Genomic DNA, 25,545 nt, shown 5'->3' with positions numbered 1-25,545 from the left:
ATTCAAGCCAGCACCTGACTGGCTTGTATTGCTTGGCATGCGGATAAAACGCAGCCTGATGGAAGAAATTACTGCTCTGGGCCAAGAAATAAATTAGCATATGGCCACCTGAAATGCACAGACATTTTTTACACAGTTTTTTTGGGGAACAGAATGAATTAGTTGAGAAATAGTGAAGTTGCTTTTGTTTCTTTCCTGTATTTCTGGAGAGCTTGTCATCTTTTGGGTCATGGGTAAGCACAAACCTTTTTTACTTTCAGCGATGGAAGATTTGGAATCTCTTTTTGGGATATGAGAGGAAGCTGGAGTACCCAGAGAAAACTCACACAAGGTAGCGGATAACATGCAAATTCCACACAGGGAGGCCAAGCGGTTAAGTTTAATGCAAAATGTAATGTTGTTTGCCCATCAAATCAAAACACTGTCAAGTGGAAAAGTAGTGCTGTTCCACTCGACAGGACTTTGTTAGGGCATTTACGAAAGGGCACAAAAACAGTAAATGAGCAGGGAGGTTACTATACAGCATTATTTGGTTTTGTATAACCTTGATTTTACTACCTGAAAAGGGTGCTAAAAACGACTTGCACATACTGATCATGACTTTTCATCATTGCCATTGGTTTGAATGTCAATATTGTATTATACTGTAATGAAAAAAAATAGTGATGATTAATCTTTAGTTATATATAAACATTCCTATCAATTTTACATTGCATCATTTCATCTATTTTTTTTATTTTAGAGATCCCTGTATTTTTTAAAATATATTTTAATCACTATTTTTGGACACCTTGATGTGATTTATATAGTTTTCTATGGTCAAAATTACTGGCACTTTGTGTAAAAGATTTGGAGACATACAAGACATGGAAAAATAACATCAGTTTTCAACACGAGCCCAGAAATAAACACGCAGAAATTGGAAATACAAATAAAAAAGCCAACACACGATTAGTGCTGATAGAATAAAAGTCTGGATTTATTTTGCTTTATTATCTCTACATTAAACACATGTTCCTGAATGCAGCAAGAGACACAATAAGAGGATGCTAAGCATCTTGCCAGGATAGCAGAGGTGTGGCCGGTTGAGCGAGGACATACTGTATATATACATACTATTGCCTTGTATATAGAACGTTGCCTCTGTGAGGCTAAAGAAGGCTGAGGAAGTGGTGACTGAAAACATGAGTATCTTTCAAATGATCATGCCAACAGACTGGAACTCCGTACATGAATTACCCTGTCTTGCCTGATGAACACGGCAATGGATTACAACCCAAGGAGGCTTTTACAGCACAGTTCAATTCATTATTGACCATGAATATGGCGGTAAAAGTTGGGCGTTGCCATGACGATAGCGTGGCTTTCGGACATGACGTCAAGGTTGTATGGAAACAATCATAAAATAATTATGATTGCACCAAAGAGGCCCGCAGATGGGTTAAGTGCTGCAAAGAAAATGACTGAACACATTCGAGGACCCTTTTTTTTTTAAAATAAGGATGTGCGGTCGCCTAATTTCTGGTTAATTCAGACCAAGAAATGAAGTCCAAATTCCCATCACTAGTTGAAACACAAACACACAAGTACAATACCAAACTTAGAATGACAAACTCTGATAGAATGATAAAATTCCAATTTACTTGACTAAACCAGGTCCAGAATAGTGTCAGTTCACAGTCCTACAATGTTGTACTAACTGCTACATTGATACTGACAATTGCAGGTTTAAAGAAAAGGTGTTGAATGAAATCAGTGAAACATATCAACCGCAGCAACCGGGAAAAGTGCACAGGAAACACAAAAAGCCACAAACTGCCACACCGATCATACAATTTCTTCTCTTCATTTTTTTCTTTTTAAAGCAATGGTGCATTGAGATACGAGAGAGCGAGAATTACTGATTTTTCCATAAGGACTGTCGTTGGTTCGATTTTACGCTGCAACTTGCGTGTAAAAGGCAGATAAAATCAATGTATGAATTCAATTGACGAAGTTTACTGTCAAATTAATAAAACAAAAAAGAACTCAGTGATATAACAATATACTATATTATTTATGCTCTATAAACAACTGTTATTATGGCATCTTATTGCAAATTAAGACTGTCTCCATTTACAAAACTGTAGTATAACCTTGTCTAAATAACTGCCACCAAGTGGCCAAGGCGTGCAAATCAGCTGGAGCAGCACCCCACACATAGAATTGAAGCAAATGGACATTTCTTTATACATTCTATTCAATTACACATTCTTCATTTTTCAATAACATTAAATACCACATTGCTCTTACCAAAAAAAGAATACTTTTTTCCCCAAACTCACTGATTTTGAGTTACTAATAACTCGTACCTCAAGGCACCACCATGACTGACATTGCAATCAATTTTCTTTGAAACAGAAATTGTGTGAAGACACCAATACACACGGAAGGTCCAGAACTCCCCAAACATTACAAACACACTCAGAACATTGGCAGCAAATTGCCCTTAAAAGCGGACGCGCCCTTTTCAAATCAACAAGTTCTGAGGTACTCGTGAGACTTCCAACTAAGTAGAGAAAATTATTTGGGCGGATAGCGTGTGCGCGACACAGTAAAAGCGAAAGGATTAACATTTTGCAAAGCGTTTTGGCTTGAATTGCTTTTCACCAAAGAGTTGAGGGACTAGCGGTGTGTTTGCACGCCTGAAGAAAATACGCAAACCCATTTTCAGTGAGGGTTAACAACATAGAAAAACAGCACCATTTGAGGTCCGTATAGAACAGTTTGCTGGTAGCACCGTCAACCAGTAAAAATCTCCAACCGCAACACAGACACAAAAACACCAGCACGGGAGCGACTGCACTACGTAGCCAAGAGCAGATTACAATATGGCCGGCCTTGGCGCCTCGACAAAGCAGCTGAAGAAATGCATCCTTTTTCCAAGAATGAGATAGTGAATCGAGGTGTTTCAGAAGATATATACATAGATATTTATATACTCTGTACATGTTGCGTAATCAGGTATAACGTTTTACTATAGATTTTCTTTAGACTATACACAGAGTTTAAAGAGTCACTGACGAACAAACACCAGAGTAACAATGAGGTAGGGCGGTGAAAAATTGGATGAAGTAGAACCGGTTTGTGGATCGTATACAAAGTTACTGATACTGTAATCAAAAATAGAGAGCAAACAATGCTTTCTCCCGGCATTGTCTGTGAGGCCCAAACATGAACGTCCTATGTACACGAAGCAGTCAAAACGTGCCGCCAAGACCTTAGCGTTTATCTTTAGCTATGGTGATAATTTTTTTTCTTTCTTGAAACACCAGTAAGATTTTGCGTCCGCAACTGGAAGCGGCACAGAAAGGGAAACAGAGAGCCGCTGATATTAAATTCCTATCCAGCACTACTTGAGTGCAAGTACAGTCAAAGAATGATTAAGAAGAATCTGGGTTCAAAATATTAAGCATCTCAGTCTACAAATCAAAGCGCTAGTAAGGAAACCAGCCTTTGAAAAGGTGAAAGCTCTTAAAGCAGTTTTTACAGACCTCTTTTGGCATCATACAATAAACAGAAACAAAAAGGAACATGACAGCACTATAAAATGTCCGCAAAAATGATTCTGCACAGTGTATCTTTTTCATTCAAACGGTGTAATTCCTCAGAAAGAAGCATTAAAGAGGGGGTGGACCTTTATATTACTTGCCTAATTGCAAAATTGCCAGAATCTGATTTAATTTACTGTAATGGTTTTGGCTTCGAGAACCTGCATTTGCTCGTCAAATATTCTGGGGTTTTCTTGTTATTCAAAACGTAAATATAATCCGGGCAATTGTGCGATTAAGCAGATGATTTTGGGAGGATTTTAGTACGAGCATGAACAAATGTTGTTTTTTTGTGAGCCGTTCCACTGAAAGCAGATAATTCCCACACTGGCAAAATTAGCTATAAGTCTTGCTATAATTTCTTTCAATCACTATTTACTATATCCTCCTGACTACCAGGAAAAAAGTGTTGTCCAATCACATTAATTTTGAAATTCCCCAATCTATGTCAAGTAATTGGAATACTGCAAAAGAAATTTGGTATCATATGAAAGCTTAATGGGATTGGATGCACTAGGTGGGAGATATTTATATTTAAAAATGTCCTCTACAGAGGACAAATTTGAACTACGGGTAGTCAGAAGGATAAATGGTCAGATCTTCATAAATAATTGTGTGGTCAAATATCTGTGCAGTTGAGAAAAGCCTGTCAAATGCACATATTCTGAGACAAAAAAACTCATTTTTCAACTTTTGTATACTGTTTTGGAGGAATGGTTCACATTTCATAAACATGGTTGGTACAAACAAAAGTTATTCTGTTTGTGTGATCTCATATAGGCAATATAATATTCAGGATGGGACGTGTACAAAACACAGTAAGACTTAGCTGAGAAACTGTTTTAGTGCTGCTGTTTTTGTTCGCAATTGAGTTAAAAACCAAGTCTATATAAGCTCAGGAGTATATTCACTTTTTTTTGTTTTTTAAATGTGCAAACCACACTGATCTTTCAGTCAGCATTTTGTTTGTTTCGTATTTAACTTTGGGTCACATTTACTGTATTTGAATAACAACTAAGAGATCTCACATGACCGACATCCTATGTGCAGAGTCCAGTTTTTAAAATGTGACAAATCTTTTGGGTAATAACTATCAAGCTATCTGCTCAGCATTTTCAGGTATGTTAACAACACACCACAGTAATCACAATGAAAACTTTTTAAGGTGCATCATTTCAATAAATTGATTGTTTGGCCTTAATTTAACATTTAAACATAAAAAACCCGATAACCTAAAGAGGCATTCAGAGATTGACGAATTGACGTTAAAGTGCATTTGATGTGAATGATTTGTCACCTTGATAACTTACAAGAACACATTAAGAGTGAGGCTTTTCATCCAATAAAATCTTCTCTAATAGTACCTCCAACTTTGCATCAGTGATCACTTTGGCTCGGGAGATGTTTGTTCTTTTTAAGGGCTCCATACTACACTCTAACGCCAACAAGTCTTAAGGAAAGAACAAAAGGACAAAAAATACAAAAACATTAACATATTAGAAGATAATTGTCTGTACGATTTACAACTTAACTGCAAGATTCAACCCCAGAAAAAAGAACAAACAAACAAGACAAACACATGACAGTGACAACATGACTACAACGCAAGGTAGCTTCACGAAAGGCCGAGCTGAAGTTGAGAAACATCATTAAAAAAGAGGGACAGAGAACAACTAACTGGCAACAAATGTACAAGTGTGAAGAGGAGCAAAGGCTTAACAGGCAGTCGGCAGCAGATTCACAGTTTTTCCTCTGTTGGGTCACTTGAAATTTCCATCTCAAAGATTTCCTTTCAGCAGGCCAACAGCCGCTAAAAACTTTTTGGAACAAAACAACACGCAAAACACACATACACACAAAAAATGAACAAAGGACGAGCTTAAATGTCCTTAGGGTTGCCATACTTAGTTCCCCCAATGGCATTTCTTAAGAACTGGGTTATTGTGGGCTTCACAATAAATCACCAAAAACAGTCATGTCTCAGACAGCTTTACCCACACGATATTTCCCTCAAGAAGACTACCTGAGCTACGGCCACCTCCGTAAAGTACCAAGAGGCCCTACTCAGGCTTGAATCCACACTCATTCATAACAGTACCGATAGCCAACTCTTACATTCTCAGAGCAAAGTGCAGGTGAAGTCCTGAGACTTCAGCTTCAACTACAATCACACCTCAGGAAAAAAAAGCCAAGGGCTTTACGCGCCCTGGTGATTGCCAAAATTCAAAACCATTTAAGGCCTTTTCTGCTCACCGTTACTTCTTCAACAGTGCTTACTTACTGTCTTTTGCTTAAGAGTCAGCAACACAGATACACAGGAAAATCACACGGCTTTCTTGTGCTCAGTCGTTGTACAAAAGCAATTGTACAGTGAGACTCATCAATACTCAACAGTCCTAGTTGAAGAAAAAATCTTGTCAAAAAATTGTCGGAAATTGGCTAAAGACACCAATATCCAGAAGCATTTACATACTGCAATACTTGGGACCTTAGAGGAAAACAGTTTGGGCAAATGCAATCCATTCAGGATTGATTTAGAGGGTGACCTGAAGGGAGGCTAAGTGCTGAAAAGCATGCAAAGTAATATCTCTAAATTCTATTCAGGGTTTGACCAAAAACTTTGCGAAAAATATGCTGTGTGGGCCTTTAACTGTTAATATGGCTGTCAGAATTATTTTCTTTTTGTGATCAAAAGACATCTGCCTTTATTTTCCCCCTTTTTGGCACTCACACTAAGAGAAATTTGAAGAAAACTAGAGCTTAGAATATTATAAAAATTATCCATCTAAGGATACAATATGTTGTGATTCTCAGCCATGGTTTCCGCATTTTTTCCCCCATTCGTTTTGGCCAATTGTGCATAGTTTTAAGTACCGTCTTGTTCAACTTCTACTAAATATTGGTGAGCACAATGTGTTGCCACTAACCTAAACCCCATGGCTGAAAAAAAAATCTTGCAGCAAGAATCTGTCTGTTGCAATCAAATATTTCCATCCGGATTAAGACTAAACCGAGCACCAGTGTAGTACCAATTACAGACACTTGTTTCTCCAACAGCTTAATCACACAAAACATTGAAACAGTTCTAAAACCCCGGTGGTTTTCCACCACACAGTGCCTGAACTTTTTCCAGGGAAGTCATCTTTTACTTTTTAAAAGCTTAAAGGACTCAGAGTAATGTTCTGACACAGAACAATAAAATAATTCCACAATCACATAACGCTCACACATACGCCAAACCATTTTGTTTTGCCAATCCCATAGTATAGATTAACCGCCCCCCAACCCTCCCAAATAAAAAAAAATTAAAAAAATAAAAACAAACAAACAAAAAAAGAAAAACTCTACCTTGTTCCCATCTTTCTAGTGGGTAAAGCTGTCTGTAACTTATGGCCAAACTGAGCTGTGAGGAAAGTGCTGGTTGTAAAAATGGGCCTTTTGTATTTCACATTATAACGAATCAAATGAGTTGAAGGAATAGCGGTTCCGTTGAGACTGCGAATAAAAATCTCAAATGGACCTAAATTGAGCTCCCTCCATATTGTTTGACCATGCGGTGTCGCAATGGTAAGGGCGGTGGTGCAGAAGACCCCTTGATCTCTACATGCCATCATAGGTAAAGTTCTCCATCTTGACTGTTTGTCTGATGAGCAGCTTTGACTCCCGCCGCTCTTCATTCTTAATTGACTTGTTGATATCCATGATCTTCTCACAAATGTATTTGTTCACTTTGGATAATCTTTGTGTTATCTCTGCGCTGTCAGCTGTTTCTTGGGACACTCGGTCGTAAAGACACTCTGTGGAGAAGACAAAATGTGAGCATTTACAAGCAATGACGGCTGTCCAGTAGGTACACTTACCTCTGACAATTTTTAACTTGCTGGGTGAGAGTGGAGGTTTGGGAAGGGCGTCTTTTTTCTTTTTGGTAGCCACTCCAGTGACACTACGATTTTTGAGGGTTTCAGTACCCCAGATCATGACAGCCAAATTCTTTGTGAACTTGGAATCTCCCTGGGTGCGCTGCAACTGGTGCCACTTCTCCTCCTCCACCCAGATCCCACCACCAAGGTGCACCTGAGTATTGTATGGAGGGAAAGAACATTAATTGGCAGGAGTGTAAAAGAATGAGATAATAGGATATAAGCTTGTCTATTATTGACTGGGGGTATTTGTATCTAATATTTTTCACTATTTACTCGTTTTTAGTAGCCTTGAAAGAGTGGGCTGGTTTTTTAAAACCCAATCACCCAATGCTGATCATCTGGAAAAACTACATGATCAACCTGATTTCCAATCATGTGATTGGATAGACAAGATCTCTAGTCCAGGGAGTTAACTAAATTTAGCCTACCACACTTCACCTCCCTTGACAAAAAACACCAGTGACAGAAATGTGACTCTAAATAAACTGTATCATGCAGTCAGTGACCAACAAAGAAGCACACACATACTGTTTCACCCTCCAGACGTGAGATTTTAATCACGCTGATCTCAAGACTCCCCAACACTGCACCATCTTTCTGACAACCAAACAAGATGGTGATAACATTTTGGACCTAGTCTACACCACTCACAAAGGAGTATACAGTGCAACCCCATATCAGACTCTCTGGAGGAGCAACACCTTTAGAATTGGGAATGAATCCGGCCTGATCACAGCTAAAAACTATTTGTCCCACGGCATTAGAAAAGCAAAAAAGGACTTTTCAAACAGAGATGTGGCAGGATATTCAGACTGACCATCACGTATTATAAGCCTATGGCACAACACTGCAAGAGTACCATGAAACACTTATTGAGGCAAGCTCTAGTCTCTGGGTTTTAAGTGGCAACTATCACACGTACTGAAGAAATCTACTCTATCCTGCTTCACTGACTAATGGCACTTGAACCGCACACATTACCAAGTTTATGTCACAGAACTGTTCAATGATTTCTCTTCAGCACTCACCATCATAAAGCCACAACTCATGTTAACTCTACAAATTGGGGGCCGGCATCTGCCCCTGCCAATAGCTGCTGGACTTCAAAAGCAACAACCCTATTGATGATATAGTTAGTGTTAGAATCCTTTTTTTAATGGTAGAAACAAAACTGCTCATATTCAGTTTTATTTGGCAGTATGCTACTAAAACCATGCTCAATCTGTTAGTGTGAGTTACCATGCATTTTAATGCACATTATTTGAGATTTTGGTAAATCAGGCCCTGGTTCCTCAGGCCCCTAAGTAGTAGTAGGAAACCACAAAGGATCACTGCTAGCCTAAACAGAAGACATCTTAACCAACGTAAACCACATAGCTAATCCCAAGAAGCACCACTTTCACTGACAAGGATAAACATGTAAGCCAAAGCTACTGGCTGCCTGTAGGTTGGATTACTTCCACTGTTTATTTAGCAAGTATCTCTTCACAGGCCGTTGCCTAAGCATGTCTAGAACACCCAAAGCCAATTGCCAGCTAGGCAGTGTACCTTGGTTATTTGGGTGGGCAGAAAAGACAGGACCCATTTCTAACTTGCTTTTTCCCGGCTCCCGTATTACTCTAAATTCTTTAACCAAAAAATATTTTCCATATGCAGCTAATGTTCTTTATGTCACCGGCCAGATTCATTCAGCTGCTCTTAAATTGGAAAAGATTGTTTTGTTGTTGTTTTCATGTTTCGTTCTAGTTTCTTGTGTTAACCCCTCCTACTTCATCAGTTCAGGCTAGTCCGATTCTCACACTGGGGCTATTCTGTCAGTCACTCTGAAGTTCTCTCGTGTGATTAATTAATACAGGGTCCCTGGTGTAAGAAGAGTTCTCATTTACAAGAGTTCTTCACGCCTGAGGTGACTGCAGATCCCAGAGCTTGTAGTAACAATTGCACCCCTTGTCAGCAGAGACAGGATGTTGGTCACATTATAGTCAAGCCTAACTGGCTAATAAACACTGATGATGCTGGCCGGGCCTGTAGGAACAATAATAATCTCGTCAACCTTGTTTACCTGCCAGAGCTGGACAGAGGAAAGGACTAATCTAAGGTTAGCTGAAGTTCATGCTTGTTACAAAGAACTACCGTGTTTTCCAGTGCAACCAAGGGACTTGCGAGGGTCAACTGCTGGCAAAAATACAGAATAACTGGGGAGGGAGACATTAAGGCAAAGGTTGAAATAAATCCGAATGGACGATTTAATTGAATCCCTAAAATCATACCACCCAGAACTGCTGAAGACTAAGAGTTTATAACCACTTAAAAAGCCATGAAATACATATCATATCACAAAAGTGAACTTAAAAAGTAGTAGTAATTGTCTATCTCCAAGATAAGGTTGAAAGAGGCTTACCTTGCCGTCACTGCAAGGGTAGACTGTTTTAGGAGATGGTGAGTAGCTGGAACTAGTATTGGCTTCTTCTTTGAATGCTTCATGAGTCTCAACAATGGGCTCGACCACCTCAGCCTTGATTGTCTGAGTGCCATTGTCATGCATAGGCTCTATAAAGGCAAATTAGGAGTTCATCATTAGAAGAAACAACGCACCAGTAAAACAGCCAATATTACTGGATATCATCAGACAATCAGTTGCACAAGACATTGTTGTGTTGTATCAACTCGCATGCTGACATGAGGTTTGAAGCACTGGAAAAGTGCCCGAATGTTTGACTGGCTCAGCCTAGACTTGCCTCGGGACAGGAGGTTATTTTAGCCCAGTGGTTAAGCTGGCTTGTTGGCTGGCCACATTAAGCTCCAACGTGGCTGATGAGTTTTAATATCAGGCAGTACACTCCACCCTGTATACAAAGACAGCCTAGGGTGCTCTAATCTCTCGCCTGTCCATTAGATAGTCTAGGTTAGCAAATGACCAGGCTTCTTGGGCTATAGCTACACCTCAAAACACACCAACATCTGACGGATGTGAATTTTGCTCATTACTGGGCCGTTGCTCAGTGAAAACTCAGGACTTGCTTAATGGCCATGCTGGACCTATTCATAACCATTTGCTAAATGATATTCCCATTGTTCAAATAACTGTCTGAGGTTTAATTATGTCTTTAAAATTATTGTCCAACTAAAGCGACTAAATTCAGCACTTGCTTATGAATTATTACACTTTGTCACTCTCCAAAACATTATCTCGCAAAGCACATTAAAACAACATTCACTTTTCTTCGTAGGAGTGTCATAGTGAAAAAATGTGTGATGCCTGTCTTTTATACATTCATTTGTGCAAATGCAATGCATATGAATCGCTATATGATTACAATGTGCTGGACTTTTGAATTTGGATTATTCTATGATCATGCTTGTAAAAAAACCCTAAACATTAATTATATATTAATGGTGTAAAAAAAATCATGTGAATGATAGGGTAGTAAAAGAATGTGAATAGTATTCAGCAAAGCAATATCCTAAAGACTAGCTGATGGAACAGATATAATAGAGTCAGCATCAGGAGGAGAAAATGTGACACAGTAGTGACATTACCAAGAACTGGATATCCTTCCAAAGGTGTTGAAAAGACTGGCCAGGAAGACTGGCAAGAGGCTGAGAACAACATTGATGGAGCTAAAGGAATTTCTGGCAAGAATATGCTGCAAAGTACATGTGAAAACAATCTCTCATCTTCAAATTTCAGGACTGTGAGGTAGAGTTGCAAGATAGAAACCTTACCTTAAGCGGTAAAACTAGAATTCACCTCAGTGAAAGTGGAAAAAATAAAATCAAGGTGTTGTGCAAAAACAGAAATGCTAATCACGAAATACAGTGATGCTAGCAGGATCATCTTTTATACAGATCAAGTAATTGACGTGTAAATTTGTGTGTGCTCCTGGTGCCTTACCGCTGCCAAGCCTCATCAGAAGCACATCCTGCAGCCGTCGATTGAAGTCCCTGAGTTCTTTGACTTCAGTCAGAAGGCTGCCATATTCCTTGAGTTTCTTAGTCTGCTGCATGAGCTGCCGACGGGTCTTTTCCAGCTCCTGCTGCAGCCTCCTCATTTCCTCCTCCTGTTGTCTGTAGCTGACAACGAGCTCCTCGTAAAGAACGCGAGGAACCACTGCGGCAGCTACATCAGTGTCCACCTCGAGATGCTGCTGCTGTTGGTGGAAAATATGGTGCTCTTGCTGTTCTGCTTCCATATCTTCGTCTTCGTCATCCGCATCATCTCCTTCTTCAGCCAGTCGCTCCTCATCTAGATCCTCTTCACCTTCCATACAGGAGTTGGCTGCGTTTCTTTCTAAGCGAGCAACAACTGCTGCCAAACTTTTGGAGGAGTTTGAATTGGGGCGTCCATGGTCCTGAGATAGGGCCTTTAGAGAAGAACACCTGACAATTTAGGTCTGCACAGATATTGTTTGGTATATTTTCTAAAATGTGCAATGCTCGTATTTAGATCTAAGCAACAATAGCAAAGACCTCCAAATATTTGCCCCACTGATGGTCATATTGTGTAATAACAAAGGTGAGTTAACCAAAAGAGTTTAATCTTGGTAAGGTGGAAAACCATGTACACTGTGGGGCAAATGTTTTTGATGACTGTGGGAATCACACAAAGAACTAAAGAGGAGTCAAAGAGTTCCTGATGAGCCGCTCAGAGGATTTGTCCGTGAAAGGGCATCTGTCCAGAGTGCTGGAATTTGTGTTAATCCACCATATGGTAAAAATAGTGTGAGGGATTTGGGGTATTCATATACACCCACTGTACACAAACATCTTATGGTCATCCCTCGTTTTAAATTTTGTTTTATCATATTTTATAAAAACTCAGATCACATTCAACCTTATATTGAAAGACTTTTGTAGTTAGTTTTGGAGTATGTTTACAATAGTTTATAAAAGCAATGCAACATAGCTAATATTTTTCTGATATTATTGTTTGGTCTAGTTCAGACCAAACTGGAAATAGAAAATGTTGAAATATACCAAGCCAAGTATATCATAATTTTGCTGTATCATTTGATTGATATAATTGCATTAAAATGCATACTTTGATCTTGTAATTATTTGCCATGCATATTTACCATCCATCCATTAGTTCCTACCTTTTTATGCCTGAGAGGCATCCTCTCCTGTCCATAACTGTTTTCAATTGAATTTCCTGAATTCTTGATTGACATCTTGGGAATTTTCATCTTCTTTTGCATTATCAAGTTTTCAAACTCATCTACAGTATCTGCAAAAAAATAAAATAAAAATCAAGACAAACTCATCAAGCCTCTTTTCTCTATGGAATGCAAACTATTCATCTTCCTACAAGATCACATTTACTGAAGCACGTAGTGACGAAAAAAAAGAACATTTAATCTTTACAGAGACGCAAGTGTCGCTTTTAACCGCAATAACACACCGGCAAGACGTTAGCTGGATAGATGTCACAGCCCAGACAGATAACAAACGGGGATTACCGACGTCGTGAGTAAAACTAAACATAGCCTGTCAACAATTACAAGTGACAGGTACGACGTTTAACAAGTAAAACAAAAGCAAAAATGCCCTGTCACGTTATTGACATGCTGTCTGTGGGCTTGCCTGGAAAGTCACCACAACATCGCATCTTTTTTGTGACATAAATTCAAAATCAAAACATGGAAAACACACCTTTTCCCGCATCAACATCGGCATTGCTCATAAAAACGCGTGATCGTCGCTTCATGCCCATGTCATGACAGCACTACGCTTGCAGACAGCTAACTGTAGCATGCTAACAACTGCCGTATACAGCGATGAGCTAACAAGCATTAGCTTCGTACTGTAAACAAACGACGTCCCTAGCTAACGTGACACGTGAAGACAACAGTAGCCTTTACTACATGTTTATTAACATGTTAAATCACTCATCGCAAAGTTCCTTTTAGCGTACCTGGCTAATATGTCAAGATAGCCAGGGCGTCAATGCGGCTATCGGATGTCAGCTGAGCTTTTGGATCTCCGACGAAATAACTTAACGCATTTCCGTGTTTGGACGCGCATCCGCGGCATTAAGGGGGAAATGAGATTTGAAAGAGAAAACAGGAGCAACTTACCTGCAAGGGCAAGAATGTGAGCCTCGCACGGCTGGCCTGCGCTGCCATTCTCTCGAGCCTTGCGAGCCACATACACCTTCTGATGATCGAAATCGGATCCGTGTTTGGGGCTGAAATCTTGGATGTTAGAAACGGGCAACGCGCAACACATATCGTCTTCAAAGAATCGAACAAAAGCATACATTATTTTATGTTCCTCGTCTGCGCACCTTTGATAAGGCTGAGGTGCTTTACACGTTCACAAAGTATAAAAAATATACACATAGGGAAGGTTGTGAATCATGTCGGCGCTCGTTTGCTTTTGTCTGGTCCACATCAGCAGTATCAAGGCATAACTAATAGAAAAACAATTCCTTGATAAATGTAATGCCCCCAAAAATAATAAATTGCCCAAACCCCTATCTAATTTTAAGAGAGATTACTTTGTCCCACAACATTTTCATTACTTCTTTTCTTGTTATATTTTGTAGTTTGCAATATGGAACCAGTAGTTTGGACATCTGGCTCACCAATGAGTCAGGGGTTTAAAAAACGGACTCTGGCCCTCCTGTTTGTGTTTAAAAACACATGTTTTTGTCTGTTTTATAGAATGACTGTACTGTTCAGGTGTTTGAAGTATTCATCAAAGATCCTGCAGAACTGGAAATGTGCTTTCACAAAATGCTGATCCATATTTTGAGGCCCCAAGATGATGAGTTGGTGGGAACCAACCAACGGTCCACAGCCGATTAATAAAAAAGTTATATAGTAGAAACAATTCATTTTCCTTTTTTTCTGCAGATGAAAGAAGGGATTATAATCTTTCATTTTCTGTGAATATGATAACTGACGATCGAGCTAAGGGGTTGACCCATGCAAAGATCAACTTGCAGAAATATTATAATGTTTAAAAAAGTGACCACCTGCGGAGACAAATTAAATATTTCACTTTTCTACACATCAGTCCATACACCAGCCCAAGTGTGAATCTGTATATGGTAAATCTAAAGAATCTAAAGAATCCTGACAAAAGTTCTATGTTGATAACTGTTTCATTTCGATTTCCAGTGTTTTCTTTGTGAAACGAAAACATTTGACAGCTAACTTTTGTACACATCTGCCTTCTAGCTAAAATTTCATAAAGTATCAATAACAATATTGATGATTACATGTCTGCTCAAATTTTATTGACCTATATCCCAGTGGGCTCATCTGAGCGAAAATACGATGCCCAGTATCGGAATGGCTATTAAACAAAAACAATTTTGTTTCACTTCAGCTACTTTAATTGACATAATTCCACATAGTTATTTTCTGGTGCCTTTGTGTCTTCGCTTTTATATTATTTGCAAATTTCAAGCAGTCCCTTTTGGGCTATTTTTTGTAACATATACATGGTATTTGCCCATTGCATTAGATTAGATTAAATGAAGCTTTATTCAGCCCGTACTCGGGGAAATATAACATATTATTTGAGTAGCACTTATTATCTGAGTAGTGTGAGATTGATAATTTTGTCTTTAAACGAGCTTCTTATGAGTTCATATTTGACTGCAGGAGTCATTGAGCTAAACACTCAGCAGTGTTCTAATGTGTGACATTTTAATTTTCTGTGACCGAAAGCATAGCCAATAGTTCAGCCCCTCACACCCCCCCTTGATCAGAAGTTCAAAAGCTATAATAGGAAAACGAGTGGAAAAAAGAGATTTATGCACCCTGCTTGCAAAAAGAATAGAAGATTACTGGTAATCTAAACTTGTGTTCTGTATTGTCCTCAAGGCTTCTGGACCTGTCAACACAAGACTACTGTGTCTGCTTTTAAATAGGCAAAGAGGGCAAGGGGCATTTAAAAAAAAAATGGTTCACGTCATATTATTTCCACTGCCCGGGGAGATTAATACAATACAAAAGCACTTTCTCCAATATAAATACATTTCAGGGTCCATTTGGGTGCATCAAAGATAAAAGACAACCTCCTGGAGACACAATAAAACAATATCTTTGTTTGGATGATGTCTTAAATCCATGTCAACCACTGAAGGCAAATGTTACATAATATCACTTGTGTTTTTGCTTTGGTAGAAGATGAATTATGAAAATGCAATAGACATGTTTGTTATGTACTTTACAAAAGTAAATATCTATAAACAAGTCAACACGCATTCATAGCTGGAGAACACGTGAGCATGATTTTATTGCTCAAAAGCAGTTCAAACAGTTTTAATAAATAAGGTGCTCTTTTCAAGTGGCACACAAACACTAAGAGAAGAATGGCACTCAGCCAAGCGCAGACCTCTGCCAAGGCCAAACAATCATCATTTCGAGTAGCAGCAAAAATAGGACAGTTCCTGCATTTGCCTGTTTTCATTCCGATTCATGCAGTGTTCCTTGAGAAATTAACAGGAAAGGCAACACCTTTATCTTGTGTACCGCAGCGGAAACAACCTTGTTTGAGGAAGTAAAAAAAACTCAGAATTGCATGTTTCTGATGTGTAATCGTGGAGTAAAACATAAAAGCCAGTATTTCCAGGAAGTTGCAATTGTAAGTGGTGGTAGCCATTCGATAAATGCCAATACTGTTTTAACCAATCAAAAGTGAGTATTCCAGATTGCCTGCCTTCCTCGTGATGTTATTAATACCCATTTAAACACATTCCTGTGCTCCAAATGTGTATTAATAACATAACAAAATGACTACCTTCATTAGTGGTGTAATTTTATCCATCTTAATTTGTCTAATCATCAGTGGTCTAATAAATTTGCAATTTACATCCCTAAATACTCTAAGTAGACGCTCATTATATTTCTTATTTGCACTTTCCGATGTCAACATAGCAAATACGTACTAAACAATGTACATGGTGATTGAAAAGTAACTCCCTACTTTTAAGTATTTGGAATTTATTTCTGAACTATATATTTTTTTTACAAGAAAATGAACATGGAAATAAACTGTATGGTTTAAATTCAGAGCAAAAAGGATGACAAAAGCCTCCTGATTGGACGTCTATCCTCATCAATGACTCTGAGATAACCGAATTCACAAGCAACTCTTGTGTTTCAAAACTTGGATACATAAACATCCACAATAACAAAGTAGTATTGTATTACTCGTAATGGATAATTTTAATGGTATTTACAGCAACAATTAAGGCAAATGATTGCCATTGGGACCGTGAAAATACTTGAATTTCACTCAGAAGACCGCTTACTAACCACCTAATGTCTCATGACTGTGAAAGCAACTGCATAATATTAGCACGGGACCACAATAATAATGATAATATTTTTGGGCTATAATCAATAGGGCCAGTTGAGCTGTAAAAAGACTACGGGAGTCAGGATAGAAGCCAGACATCATGTCCTAGCTATTAACTCCACACTGCCAGGCTCATCTATCTTAATTGGTCATCCATTAGCCTGCATTAAAGGGAGACACGGGATAATAACAGTAATGATGCCGATGATGGAATTAGACTGCGGCAACACACGTCATCCTTGCCGCATCGCTCTCGGAATCACAACGAGTTCCAACCGACCGACGCATGGACAGATGGACGTCAAGATTAAATAAATGACTCCTGAATGTTATTGAGCTGTTGTGTGCGTGAAAAAGTACGCGGAAACAAACAGAGGTCATACAAATTTGGGTGGAAAAAGTGGCTTGCACTCAGGGGTGTGTAAATGAATTTAACAGCACGCAGACAACTAGCTTAGAAGCAGCACCTGTCCCAATCTGCAGCTCTACAGGATGGACAGATGCTGGTCCAGGTGTGTGCGTGATGACGATTGGCGGCGTCGATCTATGACCCGAGCAGCTGCACGCAAACGGAACCTACGGCGGCACCTGATCAGGCCACACGCAGACTTGTAAAAACTCCTTCCTATTGTAAACCGTGGGTGTTAGTGATGATTACACTAATATCCAGGTAGCAATGAATTTGGATTTTTAATAAAACTGTGCCTTGATTTTCAAATGAGCCAATTTAGTCGTTTTTGACATGAGTCATTGCCTAATCAGTTTTCTGCTTTGGTTTACTTCAGCGTCAGACAGGGCACTGATTGAGGGAAGTTTAGGGGGGAAAAAAGAGCAATTCATTCATTTACTGTCAGCCGTTTTCTTAGTAGGTTTCTTCAAATTACCCACTGTTTTAGAGTATCAGGATTGATCGATCGAGACTCATTTAGAGTTGTTTGACAATACAAACACCGAAGCAACCAAAAGAAGTAATTTCCTTATTCATCCCAGGAAGAAAAAAAATGTATTCATCAAAATCTGCTTAGATCAAGGAGGCGACAAGAAACATTTCAAGCAAGACAGTGAATTTATGCCACTCTTTTTCCTTTTAGTGCTAACTTTTGCTATATTCAGTGCGTACTTGTGAGTAAATAACGTCTATCTATTCAGTTGCAGGCAATGAGTTAAAAGTCAATTATTGCAAAAGTCCTCAAGCTCAATTCCCAACCTCACGGTACAGTTTGAAGAGTTGTGCCTTTCATGTAACTTTGAGTAAAGATCATTTTATTTAGAAAGTATCAGTTGCATTGATGTTTTGAAGAAGCATTTTTCTCAGGCCCCATTATTCCTCGATCAATAATCATTGTTTACACTCTGGAAGAATGCCATTTTCCTACTATTGCTGAAGGCTTATTATGCCTCATAATTAGATCCACAGGAATTTCTAATCAAGCGTGACGGCAGCATTCACCAATTTAAAAGGTGATAGCCCATGAAATGAACAGCTTAGTGTCATAGAATCAGCAAGCTATGCTGGAGAGGCCTGAAAAGAGACAACTGAGTGAACGGGGGCCGCACAACGGCCCACCGACCTAACTGTAAATAAATGCTTCATTAACTATTTAAAAGGGTATCAACGCCAACCGTGTCTTGGCGCGGATAGGCAGTGATCTGTCCGGGAGACATTGATCTTTTTCATAAGGAACATAAAGACCGACCAAAGAAATACTCATCATATTTCAGCGCCAGTCAATTCGGTTCATTAGGGCCGCTCTAGTTCCTGCTGCGGCCCTGTATTGATTTTGCCGCTGTCAGCGCAGTGTTATTTTCTACTAAGTAGATAGTGGACTCACAAAATTGGTATTTATACAGCGTGTGGTCAAATTCGGTCATGCAGTAGTTGAACAAACACTGCGGATCCTTTCAAATTGAAGACAACCGAGGTCAGTGAAATGCTATTTCGTATATCAAATCTTTTTGAAAAAATAAATGTACCTGTCAGGTTGCACAAATAAGTTAAAAAAACAAAAACGCAGACTTTCAGCAAAAGGCAAGACCACCCGTATCCAAACTGTTCCACAAAGGGCCCCATTGGCTACTGCAGGATTTCAAACCAGGCAAACAAGACGACACCTTTGCACCAATCCGGTGTCTTACAAGTGTAATCAGTCGATTGCAGTCATGTGCTGCAGGAAGGGGAGTGCCTCAACACACGATAGCTGGTGGGCAAGGTTTAGTCTGCGAGAATATAGCTCATCCTAATGGCATTCCTACCCTTACCCCCTAACTCCCTCACCCACCCCCCATCAGCGTCTTTGCCTCTCTAAGCCTTTCCTCTAGGGCTGCTGTCAGACAGAACTTTTATTGCCATTCTAACTGACAGCAGGGAGCCGCTGGGATTGGCTGAACAACCAGCGGCCGCCCGTCATGCCACCCGGCTCACAGGTGCACAGCGTCTGACAGATAATGCCAGCTAAAACCCAGGCCAATCCAGCACTCGCACCGTATTTGGCGGGCGGGGGTTTCCAGGGATGGTGGCGAGAGCGATGCTTAGGTATAAAGAAGGGCATGTTTCGGGACATTGTGTCAAAAAACGAGTTGTTCACTTAAAAAGTGACCACTCAGACACTCAAACTGATCCATCTTGTGAACCGTGGTATAGTTTTCGCAAATTTTGCAATATAATCCTTAATGCTGCTACCATTATACTCAGGAAAGTATTTTTTTCTACTAAAATTAGCAGATGAAAAATATTCTGAAACTATATTTGACTCATATCAAACACAAACTATATGCTAAGAGATTCTAAGACACTTTATGATTTACACGTTCTCAAGGGTGATTACACCTCTGTTGAAAAATCATCCAAGAATGGCTAAAAACAAAACATTTGACTACACTGAAGTGGCTTTATCTAAAACCTATTGAAGAAAGAACCCTTCAAATCTGAGAGAAAAAGTGCAGTTTGCTGATGTAGAGTGAGGCAAAATATTCACTAAGAGATGTAGCAACCACTTCAGTTTGATTGCAGTTGTCACCTCAAAATGTGCTAAAAAATACTTGGTTGGTCCAGGATTGTTGCATTAGTTTGTATTTAAAAACCGTTCAACTAAATTGTGTCAAGGCTCAATGGTAGAGTTATCGTTCCCACACCCCAAGCTTGTGGGTTCAATTCCACACCTTGGTGACCATGCTGGAACAAGATACTGCTTCAGCCCGCAGTTAAATGAGGATATAGCATCAAAGCGGTTTAAACTGCCTTGACGGTGGAAAACCGTGATACAAGTGTGAGTCAATTTACATTTTATTGGTTAATTTTCTTTTTCTATCCTATCTGTTTCAAAGTTATCTAGATGTTGTCCTGAATTTCTTTCTGTCTGTCTTCATTTTGCCAGCGTGAGTTGGAGTGATTTTATGATTGAACAAAATCAGCTGTCTCAAATATGCGATAAACCATAGTAAATTGATGATTAAACATTACATGACATGATTAAAAAACTAATTTTCCCCACAAAAGGCTAGAAAGCTCAGAATGGTCGCCCTTTCATCACTATAATCACCACTTTAAATCTGCATTTTAGATTTACTAGGGTTAGCTTTGTTTGATATGTATTATTTTGCAATGATATGTAATATATAATCGGGAAACCATGCAAAAATAAAGACTGAAAATGTGACAAATACTTGGCGTGGTATAATTTCTCAACAATATTCACATTACTTTATTATCCAGGAAACTATAAGAGTGGAGTTTATCCAAATTTATCGTTGGAACATTTTTTTTCTATAAAAAAGCGGTGTATTGTCATGCACGAAATGTCACTAAGTATCTCATTTGGCTTGACACTTGTCTGCATTACAACTGAACAAACAATCAACTTAACTAATGACTAATTAAACAGACTTCTGTGTGACCATTTTCTTGCTCCACTAGTATCCTCGTTTCTTCAGGGCTAATGAAAGCAGAGTTCAACGAAACCATTTAACTGTCATTAGCAGTCAGCGTCCTGCAAAAAAATCTCTGTTCGGTTCCTCCGTCTTTATTAGAGGTCACTACAAAGTCACGTACGAGACAGCTGAGTGGCGCTTTTCCCCAGATTTAAAGGAATGCTCCTGCACCTGACGGCTGACCCCGAGAGAGAAAACAGGGCAATTAAATTTGGAATTTCCCTATGGAAATTAATAATTCATCTTTTTTTTATTTATATACACAGCACTCTACAATACCTAGCCAGTGGGCACGCGTAGACCATAAGTGAACGTCAAAATAAGATGACGACGACCTTGACAGGGGTGGATTGTATCTGCTGGCAAGGTGAGCTCTGCACTGTTTGTGACATTGAATATTCCCACGAGGCTTCAACTGAGTGGCAGATTGTTACATTAACATTTTATTTTGCCGTGACATTAGTAATAATGGAAACGTTAGCACATTGGCCCAGACATTCAATATGTAGTTTGTGAATGGCTACGTTATCTCAGCTGTTTAGAGAGGGATGGTATCACAAATACACGCACACACACACACACAGTCCGAGAACTCAATCCAACAGCTATAACAGGGAGACAGAATGGCATCAACCCCTATTATCTGGTCCCTACGCTATGAACACAAAAGGCTCCACGGAACAAAAATCCAATCAGTGCTCTGTGGGAGGATTTGCTCTATGGCAGTGCTCGGCAACACTGGTGGCTCTACTGGTGACAAAGAAATCATCTCGGAGTCTCCAGCCTATTTACTGCCTAGGTCATATCCCCCCCCTCTCTTGGCCAAAGAGGACAGGCAACATTCTCAGTTCCTTCCCGTTCCCACATGCAGCAACCAGAAGCACATATTCCACTGTGTACGTGGCGTGAAATTACCATATTTACTCGGAACATTTGGGTGTGGAGATTGGTCTGGAAATAATTGTTTGATGACGAATAATTTCAACATGAAGCCGGGGGCCACATCTTCTTACCAACCGCACTCTTTGTGTGCTACATTAGCAACCAGGTCCCACCGTTCATTAGCATGCCGCTGCTTATTTAGCCATGCTGCGGAGAAGCATTCAATAAAACAAACTGCTCAATATGAAGCGGCGGCAGCAAGTGCCCCCCACCTCACCCCACCCCACCACCCCCTCCTCCCTCTCTCCCATCAGCAGCCATTCCCTTCTTTATGTGATTTTTACACTGCAACAAAATGGAAGCGTGGCATCACGTGGTGAAAAGGAGTGCGATAAAATTGGCAAATTCACATAGTCCAGATCCGCAATTAGACCAATAAAAAGAGAAACTCTTTTCTCAGTTCAGCATATAAACAAAAGCATGATTTTTAAAATCCACATTTCCCTTTTTTCTCCCCTTAGTGTTGCTGTTGCACCTCCTTTCAGGTGCCTCTGTGAAAACAAATCTCTTCAGCTTGCCAGCTTAAAAGCCGACTCTTCCAAGCGGAAATTCAAGCGCCCCCCCAAAAAGATTTCTATCAGCTCAGGTCTCTATGTACACCCAGCAGAAGATTGCGCACAGTATGTTCTTCCTATTTTTACATCCACAGCAAAAGCTGCAGTGTTTTTGCTGCGTTACCGCTACTTTTATTGTTTCTAATTAAAGGAATACGGCACCACAGGAACCAATTGAAGAAGACTGCAGTTCAAACTCTAGTTTGAATTCTAAAAAGGGGCCCGGGAGCTCATTATGATCGCTCCCAACAAATACTGGGAATGTGTTAGAAAGTTTTGCAACTTTGTGACGGTGTAGCAAAAATAATAAAGAATAAATGTAGAAAGGCAGCGGTCAAAGCCAGAAAAACAACAACAAAAAAGTTTCCTTCAAAGTCAGACAGTAATGGCTGCCACAAAAAGCAATAACTAATCTGTCTCCATTTGAAGGCTTGAGAGGGAGGCAGGCTTCAACAAAACTATGACAGAATTCAGTGGGCACAATTTGCTAAATGCACCACGAAGCGTGAGGACAGCGACATGGAACTATACACAGTCAGATATAAAGTGCTTTTTGTTGTTGTTTTTTACTCGTTCATAGACTGCAGGGCCAATCAGAAGCAATTATAAGGCGTACTCGGGACAACTGTTGACCATTTTCATGGTCATTACAAAAAATTATAATAAGGCACTATTTAAGTTGGTAACAAATATACAACAATATTTATGTACTTTTTTTAGAATAAAATGAATTAAAACTGGGAGAATTGGCTGTGAATACTCATTTTTAGTGCCATTGACAGCGGTTGACGTCCCAATTCATTTTAACAGGAATACACTTTTTGTAAGGGTAAAATAAAAAAAACTTATAATTTGCACATCATAACACCTTTTAAAACGTGTTCATCTATCAAAAATGTTAACTTGATCTTTTTTTGTGGTAGGTATATAATTCGAAAGCCAATGCATCAATTTATACATATTCTGATGTTCATCTTTTCAAATTAATATTACTACGGGCAAATTTTGCATTAATTTCTGCAACAAAATCTACTTGTTTTGTCGCATCTTGCAAACGCCGTACTTCCGTCGGGGCCGTCGTGACCCACTTTGAAATTGCAATTTGTCACTGAATGCTGTTTCCATGGGAACAATACAGCTAAAGTGATTGAGTTTCCAATCGTGTGGCAAATACAAGGTCCGGGTTGAACTGTATTATTCTCATTCTCTCTGTTAGACAAAAGTAATGTGAAACATTGAATATCAGCACTGGGCTGGATACAAAGGTAAGCAACCTCAGTGGAAGAGTGCACAATGCCTTTGGCTCAAAATGCAAAGTGAGGAAACAAATGACATTTACAACTAACGCCAGTCTCAATTGCCTGTACACAATTGTTAACATGTTACTTATTCATGAAATAGTCGTGGCTAATACTTAAAACAACTAGTTTACAACCGCATACACTGTTGGTCCATGCATTTTCATCACATACAATTTTAGTGCCTATTTTTCTCTTCTACTTTGCAGCTAACATTCACATCTGCATATGTAAAGTATTTTTCACATGCATATTGACCGTTGATGTTCATTCCATTACCAACTGCTTATATAGAGACTATTTATGATAAATTGTTTTTTTTTTCTTAAAGTTCACTATAATACGGCCTACTTTCGCATTCACTTTTGGAGATCTATCCATTTATTCATGAAGTTTGCACATTCACATATATAGCATTTATTATTCATGTAAAGTTCCTACATACAACGCTTTTCTCTACTAATGTATATTTTTGGCACATTTGTTTAATAATCTTCTTGTTTGCTGCTAATATGCACTTTAAAGCTACTAAAAAAAAACGTAATTTTTCCCATTTCTGCGGTAATAAAGGCTTCTTCAGCTGCATTCAATTTCTGTTTCACCGTGACAGCGGAATAGCACAAAACATTTAGGGAATGCCCGTCATCGCGTTGGATGCAGACGTACTGCATTCATGTGCCAGCGTCCTCTCAAACCTGCCCGGATTTCATGAATATGATTGACCTTTTTTCCTCGCCGTAATGCTGAAAGCGCATAAAAGGCGAAAGGAGAAACTAAAGAGCAGCGAGCCGAGTTGATTTACAACAACACATTATGGTGCGCCGACTGCACATATGGAAAAGGACAATCTAATCGATGGGCCAAAAGAATGACAATGGCCTCTCAAATCAATGCCCGCACCCCATTTTCTCACTCTGAGAAGACAAAGCATTCAGGTGTTTTTTCTGGTCTGGTTCCGTGTGAATGCGTGTGCGGTGGCAGTTAATTTGTGTTGCTGTTGCTGTGGTAAAAAGCGTTGCCGGGACTAATCATTATTTAGTTGTGGCGGGGCTGGAAAGGTCAGCAGTCTGAAATGTCAGGCTGTGTTCAACAGGAGCCAGATGCGGCGGCGTGCCGCTCAAGTGTCCAATTAAGGAGGGTCGAGAGAGGTTTGAGTGGGTCTCTGTGTGGGTGCTGCCCACGTGAGATCGGGAAATAACACTGAGAAGGTAGACAAGATAGATGTGGCGGCGTGTGGCATTTTCACCCTCGGACGCTATGTACACAAAGCTTGGATATCCAGTTCAAGTCAATGACGTGAAATAACGTTAAGCAGCTACAGAAATGAACACAATGAAAGAACACGTCAGCCACTGGGGTAATAATGTTTGTTAGACCCCAGTGATTCTTTCCTGCTGTCGATGAGACAGCGTGACAATGATAGTAAATGAGGTGGGCCAACACCAATGTGACACCATGAGATCATTGTCATTGTGATTGGGTGGCAACCAGTATAGTTCGTATTATGCCTTTGGTGCAAAAGTCAGCTGACATAACTCGGGTCCACCCGTGATGAGCACAAATATTACAAAAAAATAAAAATGAATGGACTTTTTGCCACTTATTCGGAGTCATGATACTTGATAATTGCATGTTTTGCAAATGAAAACAGCAAATGTGTTTTAAAATATTTAAAGATTTTAAAAAAACCTTGTATGGAGCATTGTATAGTTTACTGCCAACATTATATATATATATATATATATATATATATATATATATATATATATATATATATATATATATATATATATATATATATACATATATATACATATATATACATATATATACATATATATATACATATACATACATATACATATACACACACATACATATATATATATATATATATATATATACATTTACATTTGATTAATGGCTCAGCATTAATGACATGATATTGCTCAATCTAGATAAAAGGGGGAGTATGTAATGCTATCTACAGTACAGA

At 39.2% G+C, this 25,545-nt stretch overlaps 2 protein-coding genes across 5 annotated transcripts in view; both read right to left on the bottom strand.

Moving 5' to 3' along the window:
* The window catches only part of bend5 (BEN domain containing 5), a 39,090-nt gene extending 21,202 nt beyond the window's left edge, over positions 1–17,888 (bottom strand). Inside the window, exons 1-6 of one of the 4 annotated variants that reach the window (XR_013301347.1) lie at positions 13,591–17,888; positions 12,610–12,740; positions 11,409–11,877; positions 9,915–10,063; positions 7,451–7,664; positions 4,955–7,387 (exon numbers count right to left, since the gene is read on the bottom strand). Coding sequence is in view for 3 of the 4 variants with exons in the window: in XM_077607315.1 (XP_077463441.1) it covers positions 7,191–7,387; positions 7,451–7,664; positions 9,915–10,063; positions 11,409–11,877; positions 12,610–12,740; positions 13,591–13,774 (1,344 nt within the window). In the remaining variant the exon portion in view is untranslated. The other 3 variants (XM_077607315.1, XM_077607317.1, XM_077607316.1) reach the window with 3 other exon arrangements.
* agbl4 (AGBL carboxypeptidase 4) overlaps positions 1–25,545 on the bottom strand; it is a 212,241-nt gene that overhangs the window by 45,389 nt on the left and 141,307 nt on the right. The gene's annotated exons all lie outside the window — the stretch shown is intronic.

The sequence above is a fragment of the Stigmatopora argus genome, chromosome 8 (assembly GCF_051989625.1).
Source record: "Stigmatopora argus isolate UIUO_Sarg chromosome 8, RoL_Sarg_1.0, whole genome shotgun sequence".
Taxonomy (NCBI): Eukaryota; Metazoa; Chordata; class Actinopteri; order Syngnathiformes; family Syngnathidae; genus Stigmatopora; species Stigmatopora argus.
Note: the sequence above shows the minus strand (reverse complement) of the source record. Positions and strands in the feature narration are given on the sequence as shown.